Genomic DNA, 14,804 nt, shown 5'->3' with positions numbered 1-14,804 from the left:
TTGTTTGGGCCATACATTGACCCACCTATATCAGCTATGATTCTACCCATGTCCAGACAGCTAGAAAAGGGGGACGTTCTGCTTTGATATTACCTGATGGTTTGAGACCCAGGCTTGAAGCTAGAGGTCTGAGGCTTTCCCTCTGGTCATTGTGGATCCCTTTTCCAAATTCAGGAATCTCTCCCTGCCTGAAGCCACCCAGCCAGACCAATCTCAGGACTACTCAGTTCTGCCCAGACTCTATCAGAAGAAGTTTGTGGGAGCTACTTGTGACCATTAGGGGAAAACAAACAAGAAAGAAAGGGGCAAGGGCAATTTGTTGTACAGGAACATTAAGAACATAGCAGGTCCCAGTAGCAAGACATGGAGCTAAAGGCTAATACTCTGTTAGTTGGAGAAAATCTAAATTCTCACTCTGGGGAGCTGCTTTGGGCTTGCTACCATTCATAATGTCCAACAGTGGGCAGACATTTCCTCATTCTGAGCCAGGAACACCTCAGAACCCCCGAATCACACCACTGGGGAAGCTCTGGAAGTCACTAGTGTCCCACATAAGCCAATGGCTCCAAGGTCAACGCTACCTGTTCGGAAACAAACTGGAAATGAAAAGGCTAGATGAGCTAGGCCTTGCTCCATGACCCATGAGACAAAACACAAAGCCTAAAAGTACAAATAACTGTGTCACTGTGTCACCATGATAAACAGCTCCAGGATAGCTACTGCAAACAGCAGAGGCGACAAGCCCAAATTACCCACCAATCAATTTATTTTGACAAAGATTGAAACCTCCCTTACTTGTGCATGTAATTTAGTCTTGAAATTGGGGGGGGGCGAGACACGAATTCGACAGGCAAACAATGTTTGTTACTGTTCTTGTAAATTCATGATATGATTTAGTTGATTGTTTCAAGATCATCAGTTATATAGAGAACGAGGTAACCGTGAGGATCATCACATTTGAATAAGCAAAGCTAAACCTCCAGAGGGTCCTGATGGATGTGGGAAAGCTGCTGGGGTGCGTGCAAAGTGGGGGACTCCTGTAGATTGGTGGGGTGGATGGCAGGCAGGAGGAAGCTGAAGACTTGGCTATTTTCTGCCCTTAGGGAAGGATTACGCGTAAGCTACAACCACGAGGCAAACGGTGAAATTCGTTGACTTTTCGGAGACCTCAGCTTCCATGGCTGCTTCCCCTTAGCGTGGACTGTTGTCCTGTGAAGGGTCAAGAACGGACCAAATACTTGGACAACAGGTGGAAAACGCCAGGGAAAAAGCCCTCCGTTTAGTCTGTGGCACACAGTAGGATATCTGCCACCCTGGACCTCTTTCTGTTCTCGGAAAAACTTTATTTTCCAGCTCTTTATGTGAAAGGATCATTTTCCGTCTTCCTTCAAAACCCTCTTGTGTTTTCATTAGAGGCCAGTGTGCCCCACCTATCCCCGCACTTAAAGGGCTGGCTCAGGAAAGAGCGACTGGTGACTGGGCAAATCTTCCAACCAGCTCAGCTGATGAGAGTAGTAGCTAATTTTCAGGACAAGCATCTCATGAGGACCGTGGGGATCCAGATGCGGCTCGACCGTGGGTGGTGCAGGAGAGGAACGTGAGCGCTCCTGGAGGGATGGAGAAATATTTTTCTCCAGGGAAGATGGGAGACTTAACTTTTCCTTCCAAGGCTGTGGCTTGCCGATGGAGGCAAGTAGTTCTTCCCAACATTTCTCATTTGAATACAAGAAAATGTGAGTTGATCTTGGCAAGGTGAAGCTCTCTCACAGCCAGACCGACGGTTTTGTCGCCCGCGGGCGAGGCCAGGTGGGGAGCAGCTCCGGCTTAGACATCCGGCTGCGGACGAACCTAGATCACGGACTCCCGGGACTTTCTGAAACCTGGCGGCAACTCAAGGAGCGAGAGAAGGACAAACTCAATGCCTGTTTTTGTTCGTTTTAAACAAAATAACCGAAAGCCCTGAATGTGCATGTGTGTGGCGCAAAGGCACACCTGAATAGGTGTGCGGGGCCAAAACAGCAGATGATTGGGCCTATCAGATGGACCCAGGGCAATCATCTACTGGAGACCGAACCTCGGGCAGGCAGTGAACTGATTCCTTAATGAAAATTTAATGGCAGAAGAAAGAGTGAGGACAGAAAGGAAAAAGAGAAGCAACGAAAGAGCAGGAACCAGAACGTTTGCCCTGAGGCTGGTCTAGGTAGTAGTGGCTCCCGCTGGTTAGAGCCGCCGAGCGACGGGTGACTAGATCTGGCTGTACCCTGGGAAGGCACCCAAGCTACCTCCCTAGCCTTGCGCACCTCGAAGCCTCAAGGCACCACACAGCAAGCGCATGCTTCCAGCGCAGCCCTCTGCGTGCAGCTTTAAGCTGGTCTCTGGCCGAGTTGGCTTTGAACCCAGTTAAAGACCATAGGTCTTAGTTGCTTCGAGTCTAATTCCCCCCTGCAGGAGGAGGATTTAAGCTTCTTATCTGTTGAGGGGGTGGGGCCCAGAGGAGGAACTGGACCACCGGGCACTGGCGTGACTCGGGCCACAGCGGCCTTGACCTGGCCAAGGCCCTGAGTGGGAGGTAGAGTAAGCAAGGAAAGGGGGCAAACTAGGGAGATGCAGGGAGGGGGCTCTCTAGAGACTCCAGCAGGCACTACGGAGGAGGTCCAGGCTCAAAGTCCTACTCGCTGTCCGCGCCTCAGTTCAGCAACACAGCCAAATTCACCAGCGTCAAAAGAGGCACCAGCTGGTCTCAGGATCCTATGGCCTTTTCTCCTCCTTTCATGCCGCATCCTCTGTGTCCTTCTGTCCCGTGACTAGCTGCGGGAAAGGCTAGGTCACTCTGGGAAGGGTAGGCTAAGGTAGAGTCGGACAAGGGACCTTGTGCTACCGGTGGGGCATTGAGCAGATCCTAAGGCTATAGCTAGATCGGCTTCCGGGAATGACAGAGCCGCTTCCTCTGTTGAAACCGGCTCGAACACCAGGGCACCCCACCTTCCCGACTGCACGGGCTTCCTCGATTTACTTTAGGCTTTAGGCTGCCTGGGGTGCCCAAGGCTGTGGCCGACTATCCCGACAAGTTCGGCCTGGCCCTTGCAGAAGAGACCACGTGGCTCCCTTCTCCTGCGCTCTCTCAGTTCCCTCAGTTCCCCCCACCCCCAACCCCAGAGCTGAAGACAGGTTTAATTGTCCTGTTTTTCTGCGGCATAGGGGCCTACTGATGGAAAGATGTTAGACACGTACAAGGTTTAGGATGCTTGGACTCCTTATCTGGGTACCAACTAGCCAGAAAGCAAAGGCAATAGCCCTTCGCTCCCCCTCCCTCCCGCCGCTACTGGGATGCCAAGACGTGACCCCACTGTTTTACTTTTAAACGTGAAGGAAACTGGCCTCTTGGTACACTCAAAACATCACCAACTGAATTTGTTAGCTGTCCACAAAGGCCTTCACTAAAAGCAGAGAAGTGACCCAAGTACTGCTTTCCCTTCTTCGTGGCTTCAGTCAACTCAGAATCAAAGCCCCTGGCTGCCTGTTGCCTTCCCGGGTTCAATCCAGTCTAGCCCGGCGGTGCTGCGGGAACGTACATACAGGAGGCGCTGTGTTGTTGGGACACAAACCCAAGAACACCGGGATCAAGGCTATAAAGCGAGCAGAGTCCACCTGACTCTTGGTTTTTGACGATGCCTTTGAGAAACTTCAATGTGGTCTCACGCTATGAACGGCCCCCTTCGCCTTTTAAGTAGACTTGAAAAGGGGGCAAAGTGGATTTGGGAAATGGGATGAAAGGACTTGTGATATTTTAATTAACTCCTTCCACGTGACAGGCCCCCCCAAAAGTCATCAACTTGTTATACACTATAGATAGCCATTACTAAGTTGTTACTACCAACAGAAACCGTCCAAGTCATGCTAGCTGCTGTAGAAAAGCCAAGAGGGCATCAGAGAATCAACCGCGAAGGAACAAGGAAGCGTCTTAACCCTGGAAGTCCCCAGGACCAGACTGAGGAAGCTAAGCATCCCAGTGCTTTACAAATGAAATGGAGACCCTGCCGTTGGTGGGAACTTTGCAAAAAGAATTAGTTTCTGACACATATCCACAGACACATACACAGCCGATGGGAGTGACTTCTAGTCACATGGGGCAAACTGCAGTTGGGGAGGGTTGTCTGCTCTGCTGTTTTGCAGGGAGATTTAATTTCACTCTCATTCCTTTGCTTATGTGATGTCTACACACACACACACACACACACACACACACACACACTTTTTATTCAAAAAGGGATGGTAATCCAATGCTTTTATCTTTTTTATTTCCTTAACTACACATCTTCACCTTCTCTGCTCTCCTGCTGATCTAAGAGATTTATTTGGTTCAAGGATTTAACCTGATTCTCTTGCCAGATTTCAAGGAAGAAAGATTTAAAAGAACAAAGCACGTGGTGGGGGTTGGGGGAGTATCTATTTGGAAGACAAGTAAAAACACATTCCTTCGAATGAGATTAATTACCTTAAAAAAAAAAAAGCTTTGCAAAACAAGAATATGTTAGTCTCTTGGCGACTTTAAAGTTTATTTTATTGCTTCCAAAAGAAATCTAGTACACCTACAGGCTAGAGCAAGGCACACAGGGAGGGCCACACAGTCACATTTACTTCGAAACTCACTGGGTAGTATACATGTTCACAAACACTTGCAGTCACTTGGAGGTAAGCACGGTCTCCAAACCTATCACAAACTCTATCTACCCTAACCTCTTTGGTTAGTCTCTTTCCGCTGGACAAGAGGGCAAGTCACTACCTGGGAAGAACTTGAAGGAAGCGAGAGACTTTGAGTGGGGGAGAATTTTCCACAGTCACCCAGGACATTCTGAGAGCCTAATACCCTAGCCCAGCTTAGAGAAGACCAGGCACTACTGAGGGCTGACTCTAGCTTCAGGCTGGCACCCCGTTCAGCACGGCAGATGCGTTCCAGCACCCAGGCCCATACACTCCCAGCTTATGCCGGTGTTTAGGGAGATGTCCCCTCCCCCTGACCTTTCTCTATCAGAAACCAGACGGTCGCCTCCAGCTCGGTCCCGGAGGTTGCAGAAGGGGGGAGGAGGAGGAGCCGGGCAGAGAGAGGCAGGCTTGACTAGGATCCGCCTGCCTTATCACACAAACATCTGCGCTCAGTTTCTTCCTCTTTCTGATCGCTGCAGATGACAAGGGGAGTGGAGTGGACTGAGGCGGAAAAAAAAAAGTTATGTCATAAAAATATAAAACGGTGCTGTGACTCACCTGCTCTTAGCCGCAGGTACGAGTTTCGTGGCAGCGCCTCCGTTCTGCTAGCCAGGAGCCCAGGTCGGCCTAACGTCACTCTGCTTGGCTGACTCAGATGACTGGGTGACCAGTCAAAAGTGGGGCTTTTCCCTTTCCAAGCCCGAAGCCCGGAAGTGGGGGGGGGTCTCTCAGGGTTGAACTTTGGGTCAAGAATCGGTCGGGGAAGCAGAGGAGCCGAGTGGACCAAGAACCGAGTCGTAGTCAGGTGCACAGGGTAGTGAGCACCTCTAGGAGGGAACTCGGGGTCATTCAGGGAGCAGGATCCTGGCGCTGGGGATCTGACGCCACCACCCCGGTCCTTCTCAGGCTGCGCAGCTCGGGTCTAGAGCCCTGGCCTGTACTCCAGGCACCGCCTATTTTTCTTTTTCTTTTCTTTCTTTTTTTTTCCCCCTTTACTAAAGGGGGTCACAGATACACCCGCCCCATTTTCTTCTTTCCCTAGCCGCGGGGCTTAAACCAATTACACTGCTTTGTAAACAAAGTGAGGGCCAGGTTGGGGGGAGGGGATGGCGGGAGGGGCGCGGGGGGCGCGCGGCGCTGGCGCGGCGGGGCGGGAGGCGCGGCGGCTGGACTGGCGGGCGGCCGCCTCACAGGTGCACCTCGGGCTTTGTAGGTGCGAGCGTCTTTGTGCGGCGGACAAATGGGGAGAGGACGAGGAGGTGGGCACTCCAGCGACGTAAGATCCACATCAGCTCAACTGCACTCGCTTCGCACAGGCCGCCCGCTCACTTCCCGCGGAGGCGCTGCCGGGCGCCGCGCCCGCGGCCGCCTCCTGTCCCCGGCGCTGCCCCCTCCCCCGCGCCGCCGCCGCCGCCGCCGCCGCGCACGCCGCGCCCCGCAGCGCCGGGCTTCCTCCTCGCCCGGGTGGCGCTGAGCCCTCGAGCGCTCCGGTGACCGCAGCGGCTCCGCGCCCCTCCCCCGCCCCGCGCAGCGCACCCGCCCGTCGTTCCGCACAGGGTTGGATGGTTGTGTCGGCCAGGGTGGCTCCAGGATGTTAGGGACCGTGAAGATGGAAGGGCATGAGAGCAACGACTGGAACAGCTACTACGCGGACACGCAGGAGGTGAGAGGCGGGGAGGCGGCGGGGCGTCCCCAGAGTCGGTGTCCGGGGAGACCCGGCGAGGTGGGCTCCCGCCCGGACTGGGGCGAGCGGCGTGGGGGCGGCTTGTCCGAGGCGCGGCTCCCAGGGTGGCCCCCACCCGGCCTCTCTGCCAGCCTACTGCCCGCTGGATCCTGGCGCTTGTAAGGAGCTGAGAGTTTTAGGAAACTCTGAGCTTTGAAAACACCGACTCCGGGAAGCACTTGCCTTGGCCCGGTAGAGAGCGGGAGCCGGCGCCCGGCCCCGGGAGCCACGGGTTGGCCGGCGGGCTCTGACTTGAGTTAAGAGCAACTAAGAGAGTCGGTGGTCGCTTTCCGGGAGGCATCTCGGTCACGCCACTTAATTAGCCGACGTCTTTAGAAAAAAAATGATCTGCGGAAGTTGGGGTTTTTTGTAGTGAATGATTTCTAAATTTTATAAAACTTATTCTTCAAAAGCCGTTTGTAGAAAAGTATATAGGCGTTCGTCTCTAGGACCGCTGGGTGGCGCTAGTGCGAACAGAATCTTTTTCCAGAACTCGGGGCCAAGAACCTGTTTCTCTTCATTGTCCCCTTAGTGGCATGTTCACTGGGTTTATTTTACATTGTGCACAAAAGCATTGCGAGGAAAATCGGGTACAGGCAGGGCCACTACCTATTTAAAGTACTTTTCTAGAAACAGCTGCCGATTACCTTCAAAAGTGTAATTACCGTTATCGAAAGCACTTAACTGAGGAAGTCTCGTGCAGATCTTGGAGAGAGGACTAGAAATAAATCCCAAAGTAAAAGGTACTTTAAGATCTGTACAGAAAAGTACAGAATCCGAAAAGACGATTTATTTATTCGATTCTGTGTCTGAGAACCATATCTTTTGGAGTCTCCTTTTCGAATCTGCCCATCTCTTATGTTTCCAAATGGAACATTTGCTGATGAACATGAATTTAAGGACGTCAATAATTTCTGTTAGATTACCAGATAAGCAGTTATATGTCAGGACTCTGTGTTTTCTAACCACCGGGCCATTCTCTCGATTGCTATTGATGGAGATTTCGCTTGCTGGTCATTTTTTAGTAGGAGCTCAGACCCACTTTCAGGGGTTTAATTTTGATGCAGTCACCTCGGCCCACCAGAAAAGACCCCTATGGAAAGGGCCTTCTTACGTCTCAAAGCTGAGAATTAAGAAGCAGAATAGCATTAAGAGGAAGTAAGTGGAGTTTCACTTGGGAATTTGAAATTGTTCCCGTACTACTCATGTAGTTTCAAAACCCAAGCTTTATGTGAGCAGCAGCAACTATCAGTGTGTGTGTGTGTGTGTGTGTGTGTGTGTGTGTGTGTGTGTGTGTGTGTGAATGCTACCAAAGTTTTCAGTTGTCAGAAGACTGCAAACAGGTAACAGAATTAAAGCAGGGTTTTGTGTAGCTTGAAGTCACGCTAAAGTTAATGAATACACCGCGTTGGTCTGTTGCGCGGCTTATTTTTTTTTTTTTTTTTCATTTTATTTTTTCCAGAACTTTAGTGAACTGATAAGTTTACTTCTTTTAAAATATTATCGTTTCAAGTAGGTGGAAAGCATTGCTTCAAAATATAATAATAGAAAGTCATCTTTTGGCACCAGCTCATAAGACAAAGCCAGTTGCTGGGAGATGAGTAATTGGGATGGGGGGGTGTCATATTGGCAAATAGGCCAATATGGGTGAGAGTTTAACAGCAGGCAACACAATGCATCCTGCTGTGCGATCAGCGGTGGTTGCCAGCCCTCCAAAGGGTGGGTGACTAGTTGGTGCCCGGTTGATCACCCAGACAGGCCTGTGTGGAACCTACATCCCCGTTGGGGTGAAGGGAAGAAGCAGGGGCTCAGGCATAAATTCTAGTTTCGGAATTTCAAAATTGACCTGGCCAAAAGGCAAATTGTCTAGGCTGGTCTGGTCGATATAGCCTGTCATGGATGAAATGAAGGGACCTTAGAAGCCAGCCCCTGATCCAGGCTTGTAAGGCGATTACGCATCTTCCTGGGGACATATTTTCTGTGAGCATTAATCTTTCCTGCTTGCAGCGCTAGGATTTTCCCCCCTGCAGTGTAAGCCATCTTTGCATGGTCAGAGAAGGGCGCCTAACAGTTTGCATTGGCTGGGGAGTTCCGGAGCTTTGTAGAAATGCTGTTAGCTCTCCCCGGGCTTACCCCTGGCCAGCCAAACTCTGGGGCACACCACTAACTCCGCCCTTCGGGGCCTCTCCCCTCGCTGTCTCCGCTCCAGGCCTACTCCTCTGTCCCGGTCAGCAACATGAACTCCGGCCTGGGCTCCATGAACTCCATGAACACCTACATGACCATGAACACCATGACCACGAGCGGCAACATGACCCCGGCTTCCTTCAACATGTCCTATGCCAACCCGGGCTTAGGGGCCGGCCTGAGTCCGGGTGCTGTGGCCGGCATGCCCGGGGGCTCTGCAGGCGCCATGAACAGCATGACGGCGGCGGGCGTCACAGCCATGGGTGCGGCGCTGAGCCCAGGAGGCATGGGCTCCATGGGCGCGCAGCCGGCGGCCTCTATGAACGGCCTGGGTCCCTACGCTGCCGCCATGAACCCGTGCATGAGCCCCATGGCGTACGCTCCGTCCAATCTGGGCCGCAGCCGCGCGGGGGGCGGCGGCGACGCCAAGACGTTCAAGCGCAGTTACCCTCACGCCAAGCCGCCCTACTCCTACATCTCGCTCATCACCATGGCCATCCAGCAGGCGCCCAGCAAGATGCTCACGCTGAGCGAGATCTACCAGTGGATCATGGACCTCTTCCCCTATTACCGTCAGAACCAGCAGCGCTGGCAGAACTCCATTCGCCACTCACTGTCTTTCAACGATTGTTTCGTCAAGGTGGCGCGATCCCCGGACAAGCCGGGCAAGGGCTCCTACTGGACGCTGCACCCGGACTCGGGCAACATGTTCGAGAACGGCTGCTACTTGCGCCGTCAAAAGCGCTTCAAGTGTGAGAAGCAGCCGGGGGCCGGAGGTGGGAGTGGGGGCGGCGGCTCCAAGGGGGTCCCAGAAAGCCGCAAAGACCCCTCAGGCCCGGGTAACCCCAGCGCCGAATCACCCCTTCATCGGGGTGTGCACGGAAAGGCTAGCCAGCTAGAGGGCGCGCCGGCCCCCGGGCCCGCCGCCAGCCCCCAGACTCTGGACCACAATGGGGCCACGGCGACAGGGGGCGCTTCGGAGTTGAAGTCTCCAGCGTCTTCATCTGCGCCCCCCATAAGCTCCGGGCCAGGGGCGCTGGCATCTGTACCCCCCTCCCACCCGGCACATGGCCTTGCACCCCATGAATCTCAGCTGCACCTGAAAGGGGATCCCCACTACTCCTTTAACCACCCCTTCTCCATCAACAACCTCATGTCCTCCTCGGAGCAGCAGCACAAGCTGGACTTCAAGGCCTATGAGCAGGCACTGCAGTACTCTCCCTACGGCGCCACCTTGCCCGCCAGTCTGCCCCTTGGCAGCGCCTCAGTGGCCACGAGGAGCCCCATCGAGCCCTCAGCCCTGGAGCCGGCCTACTACCAAGGTGTGTATTCCAGACCCGTGCTAAATACTTCCTAGCTCCCAGAACTGAGGGTTTGTCTGCATGGCCAAGCTGGTAGCAGGAGAGAAAAACCAACAGCAAACACACACACACACACACACACACACACACACACACACACACACACACACACACACACACACACACGCCAAACGAACCACATAATACAATTCCAAATAGTTTTATTTTTCATGCACAATTTTCCCCGGTTCAAAGGACTGTTACTTTATTATTGTATTCAACACTCATCGTGTGTATTCCTACAAATACTACCGACTCCATACCAACAATTTTTTTTTCTGGCAACGTTCAATGATCCATAAATGTATATATAGAAAATCTTCCTCCTGTGCCCCTTCCCCCTCTTTCACTCCTTCCCCTGTGGACACATTCTAGTCCCGTGCCAGGGCTTTATTTAAAAAGATGGTCAAGTTTGAAAAATATTTGTTTGTGCTTTTTTTGTTGTTGTTGCTCCTCCTCCGTACTTAGGCCCACCACACGAGTTTACAGGTCTGTGACGATATCCTTAACTCACTAAAGATGGGAAAGGTAAAGAAAACAAGTAGACAGTAGGGGCTCTTGAGAGCATTGAAAGGTAGGACAGCCATTATGCAGGAAGGTTAAAAACAGGTTCCATCCATCGCGGCCATTTGTTTTTAGCCTACGTTTCAGATGCATTCAGTTAGCGGACGTCTTTAAATGAAATGCATATATATATATGTTATGGACTTAATATCGTGCCCAGGTATGAAGACCTCGTTCACTTTTGCATAACACGTAGAGGAAATAGCTAGGTGATAGATGTGCTACGTTTTCAAAAATTGCCTGACCAAGTTACAAGGAAACCCCTACACGCTTGTCCTCTCCACCCACCTACCACCCTGGAAATCCAATTCTTCAGGAACCGCCTTCCTTCCTAATTCTGCTCCTTGCTTTGCAGAGAGCCATCATGGTCATGTCATTCTGAGGTCAAATGTATAAAATTAGCCTTTGTGTATGTATGCCATTTAAAGGTTCCCCCCACCCCAGGGGAAAAAGGAAGTATCATACTATCGAGGAGACAGAAGTTATAAGAAATGCATTTCAAAATTTGGTCCGGAGTTCCAAAATCCCAATTGTGGCCATTTTAGTTATTACCATCCTATTGGTTCATCCAGTGTTAATGCACTTTCCACAGTTAGACGTGGTGTTAGTGTTAGACAAACGGGTTTCATTATTGCCTTCTCAATGTTAATTTATTGCATGGTTTATTCCTTTTCTTTACAGCCGAAATTGCTTTAAGTGATGGTTAAAATGACAAATTAAAATGTTAATTTTTATCGATGTGATTTGTAATTAAGATATTTTGATTTCAATAACAAAAAATAATACACGATTTTAATCTGTGGAATGTGTTTCTGATCATTTGCAGTTAAGGAATTTAAATAAATCACATGTTAACGACAAAGAATTTCTGTTTTTCTCTTTCACTCAAAATCCAAAATAGATCTTTAATTTGAATTCAAAATAGGTCTTCTGACTGGGATGTTTTTCAAATTCTGAAGTTTAATATCAAAGAAAAACAGGGGTATAATGAAAATAAAATTGTTTCATTTACAACTTAAATGAACGTGTAATAGTAAAATGTGGCAAAAAGAATTCAATTAAAGCAGGTGGATAATCTGACACTATTCCAAGAACTGAGTTTTAAAAAATTATTACCAGTAATGCTTTCTTGAGGGTTTATTTTGGGGGAAGGGTGAGCCTTCTATGTCTCTTTTTAGTTTTTTTTGTTGTTGTTGTTGTTTTTTTCTGGTTTGAAATTAAATGATCGTTTCCCTATTTTTCCTAATTCTAGAAGTATTTGAATAAGAATAAAATAGCAACCGTGGCTGCTAAAATTAAGTTATCTACCACAGACTCTGAACCCTCACATTAACAGAGAAACAAAACTTGGCTGTCATAGTTTGGAGGGTTGGAGGAGGAGGGCAGTTAATTCATTCCTGCCGGGGAAGCTTTGTGAGTATTTCAGGGTAGCTGCTGTTTTGTGTTTTGTGAAGATATTTTTAAAATATTGTTTCTAAGAACTTAAGGCTGATGGCTTGTTTGCCTTGTAAGACGCTTTGAAATGCAACTTCACACCCCATAGTTGCTTGAGATCACAAAATCATTAATCTCCTTTGATAGTAGGTTCACTTTCCAGGCCACCTATTTCTTTGTGAGGCTTGTTCGGATTGACACCAACAATAACAGCACAAGCCGAAGCAGAGGCTGGCCTGCCTGAGCCCTCATGTGTGTGTGAACCCCATCCTCACCGGGGCTTGAACTTGGGCAGCCTGTACTGTGATCGCAGTACTCTACACTGCAGACAAGATAAAAAAAAAAAAAAAAAAAAAAAGAGCCGTGCCAGTCGCTTAATTATCGAGTAATTACCTCCCCAGATGAGAAAAGGGGTGCCACGTAGCCACTTGAGAAAAATCCAGAAATCCCTGCTTTGCTCTCTGCCACTAATGAAAAGAGGGAAGAGAAACTGCTGGCGTGAGTAATTTCAAAACTTAATTCCTAGTCCTCTAAAGGACATCAAGCATATCCCAAAGACGGGAAAAGCTTTCGATCCCAACAGTTACACATACAACGGGTAAATGAATGCCAGTAAATTCAAACTCTCATGTAATACAAAAGCGTGATCTTCGGCCTTTGCTTTTCTCATGTTGCCCTGAAATGAAAGTCTAACTTCGGATGCGGTCCCTTTCTCCCCCAGGTTTGTGTAGGTCTTAGCTCTTGCTCCTCGACTCTTCGTGGAGTTTTCTGGGTTTGCAGAGGAGAGGTGCCTGTGGTCCAGGCCTCCCTAGGAACGGGCGAGGCGGGATGAGGGAAGCCAGAGCGGCGGGTCGGCTTCGCGCCGGGTTCCAAGTCTATGCTCTCCGCCGTCTCCGGACAACGCGCGCCTCTGGATGCTCGCAGGCTGGGGGCCCGGGACAGATGGTTGCTGGGGAAGAGGGGGCAGAGCGGACCGCGCAAGCATCCCGAGGTGACAAATGCAGTTAGTTCTTCATTGTTTGGGCATTTTCCCCTCCTAGCGAATAAATCTTCTGTTGAGCCACAGACCTAAAAAGTCAACAAAGGAGGCCGGGCGCCGGGTCTCGGGCCCACCCCGCGGCCTGCCTGGCCGAGTCGCTCCCGCTGCGTAATCCCTTCCTCGGGAACCCCGACACACAAACGCCGGCTCGCCCGACCAGGGCGCCGCGCCGGGGCCAGGAAGAAAACATCTGTGCTTCCAGCGGCGCACAGGGACCCTCCCGAGAGCGCCGCCTGCGACGACCCCGACATCCTCCGCCCCCACCCCGTTTTAGACCCCGGGCCCCTGATTTCTTCTCCCGTGCTTCATCCTTCAGAAAGTGGACAGGGCTCAGCAGACGCCCGGAGCTCAGATTTTTTTTTAGGAATTTTGCTCGGGATGGGGGAGGGGTCAGAAGCGGGGTGGCGAGGAGGGCTTCCAACTGACCCAAGTGGAAAGTTTCAGGGGCCGTGGGATTCACCACGCCGCGGAGTAAACAGTAACACAGAAAAACCTTTGGGCCGTGAGTGCAGTGCGGGCCTGGGAGAGGAGCCTCAATAATTATTTTCACCGTGTGCTTGGAAGCTCAGCTCTGAAACCTTTTTAAACATTGATTGGAAAAATAAAACAAAAAAGAGCCCAAGATAGATACAGAAGTTCTATTCAGCGCAACTAAACGACTCGGAAGCCTTCCCAAGCAGAAGGCAGCTCAGCCGAGATCACCTTCAAATCTCAAAGATAAAATTCAATTTCTATTGTCCCTTCGTGGCCTCCTGCTCTGCAGAAAGATGGATGGGAAGTAATAGGCGATGTAAAATGAGCATATGCCTGTGAAGTTCTTTTCTTTTTTCAGAAGGCAGATTTCATTGAAACTGTTAAACATTTTTTTTCTCGAGTTTAACCGTTTTGAATGAGCCACAACAGAAGAGAATTCCAAGAATGATAAAATTATAAAATTCTGTTATTTGGCATTTAAAATATTGATCTCAGTTCCATGAAAATGCTTATTAAGTTTCTTTACAAAAAAACCTGCAGTGATCAATAGAAATTCTTTTCATTGCAGACGAAACTAGGAGACCTGTAGCCCAAATTAATTAACCTTTCCTCAAGATCAATTGGTTTTCTGTTGATTTAGCAGTAATATCATAGAACATTTAGCTATAATGTATTTTAATGTGACACTTCAATATGTCAAGAGGAAAACCCTCATTGAAAATAAAATTGCTTAAATTATGTAGTATGTATTTAATAAAGTTTTAAAAATTGTCTTGAAAATTAACTATTTGCTTGGATTGTGGATGTGTTTTGCAATCAAACGCAGTTAGAGAATGCCCCCTGATTCAAGGTAACTGAGTGCAAGAAGAAATGATCATTACAAGCTAACCTGACCTAAATAGGTAATCAAATTATGTTGAAATTTAGGTATAAAATCTACCCAAATTGAAAGTGTAAAAAGAGTCTCCGAAGACCAAGAATGTAAGGGAGAACAGCATAGCAGAGCTTATAACGTCCTTAGAGTCAATCCTCTGCCGAGAGAGGACTTTAAAAAGTAGCCACATTAGCAAGCTTTATTGCTACCTAAGGTTAGTATTCAGTGTGTCGAATACATTTAACAACAGACTTCTTTAAGTCCAAATAGTTAACTTTGGGACATAATGATTCCGTTGGTATTTCTCTATTTCCCTCCCAGGCCAGCTCCATTCATTGAACTTTGCACAGCTGGGTTTGCAGTCCTCACCCCCGCCCCCTTTCCTCCAGCCCTTTTAGGAAGCATTGTGGAACTGGAGAATACCTAAGAGAAGTTCAGTTGTCA

General features: G+C 49.6%; 2 protein-coding genes across 4 annotated transcripts in view; one reads left to right on the top strand and one right to left on the bottom strand.

The window, feature by feature from the left end:
* Ttc6 (tetratricopeptide repeat domain 6) overlaps window positions 1-5,342 on the bottom strand; it is a 207,907-nt gene extending 202,565 nt beyond the window's left edge. Inside the window, exon 1 of the mRNA XM_032907781.1 lies at window positions 5,263-5,342. The gene's annotated coding sequence lies outside the window, so the exon portion shown is untranslated. The remainder of the gene's footprint in view (window positions 1-5,262) is intronic.
* On the top strand, window positions 5,258-11,404 carry Foxa1 (forkhead box A1). 3 transcript variants are annotated; one of them, XM_032907779.1, is made up of 3 exons: window positions 5,258-5,325; window positions 5,918-6,367; window positions 8,637-11,404. In XM_032907779.1, the coding sequence occupies exons 2-3, from the start codon at window positions 6,296-6,298 to the stop codon at window positions 9,969-9,971; spliced, it is 1,407 nt and encodes a 468-aa protein (XP_032763670.1). In that variant the 5' UTR covers window positions 5,258-5,325; window positions 5,918-6,295; the 3' UTR covers window positions 9,972-11,404. The 3 variants fall into 3 exon arrangements, with proteins under 3 accessions (XP_032763670.1, XP_032763669.1, XP_032763668.1); XM_032907778.1 differs by lacking the exon at window positions 5,258-5,325 and adding an exon at window positions 5,421-5,509; XM_032907777.1 differs by lacking the exon at window positions 5,258-5,325 and adding an exon at window positions 5,694-5,785.
* The last annotated feature ends 3,400 nt before the right edge of the window (window positions 11,405-14,804 follow it).

This window comes from Rattus rattus, chromosome 7 (genome assembly GCF_011064425.1).
Source record: "Rattus rattus isolate New Zealand chromosome 7, Rrattus_CSIRO_v1, whole genome shotgun sequence".
In the NCBI taxonomy this organism is placed as follows: Eukaryota; Metazoa; Chordata; class Mammalia; order Rodentia; family Muridae; genus Rattus; species Rattus rattus.
The sequence above is the reverse complement of the archived record's forward strand: the minus strand, read 5'-3'. Positions and strand labels throughout refer to the sequence as shown.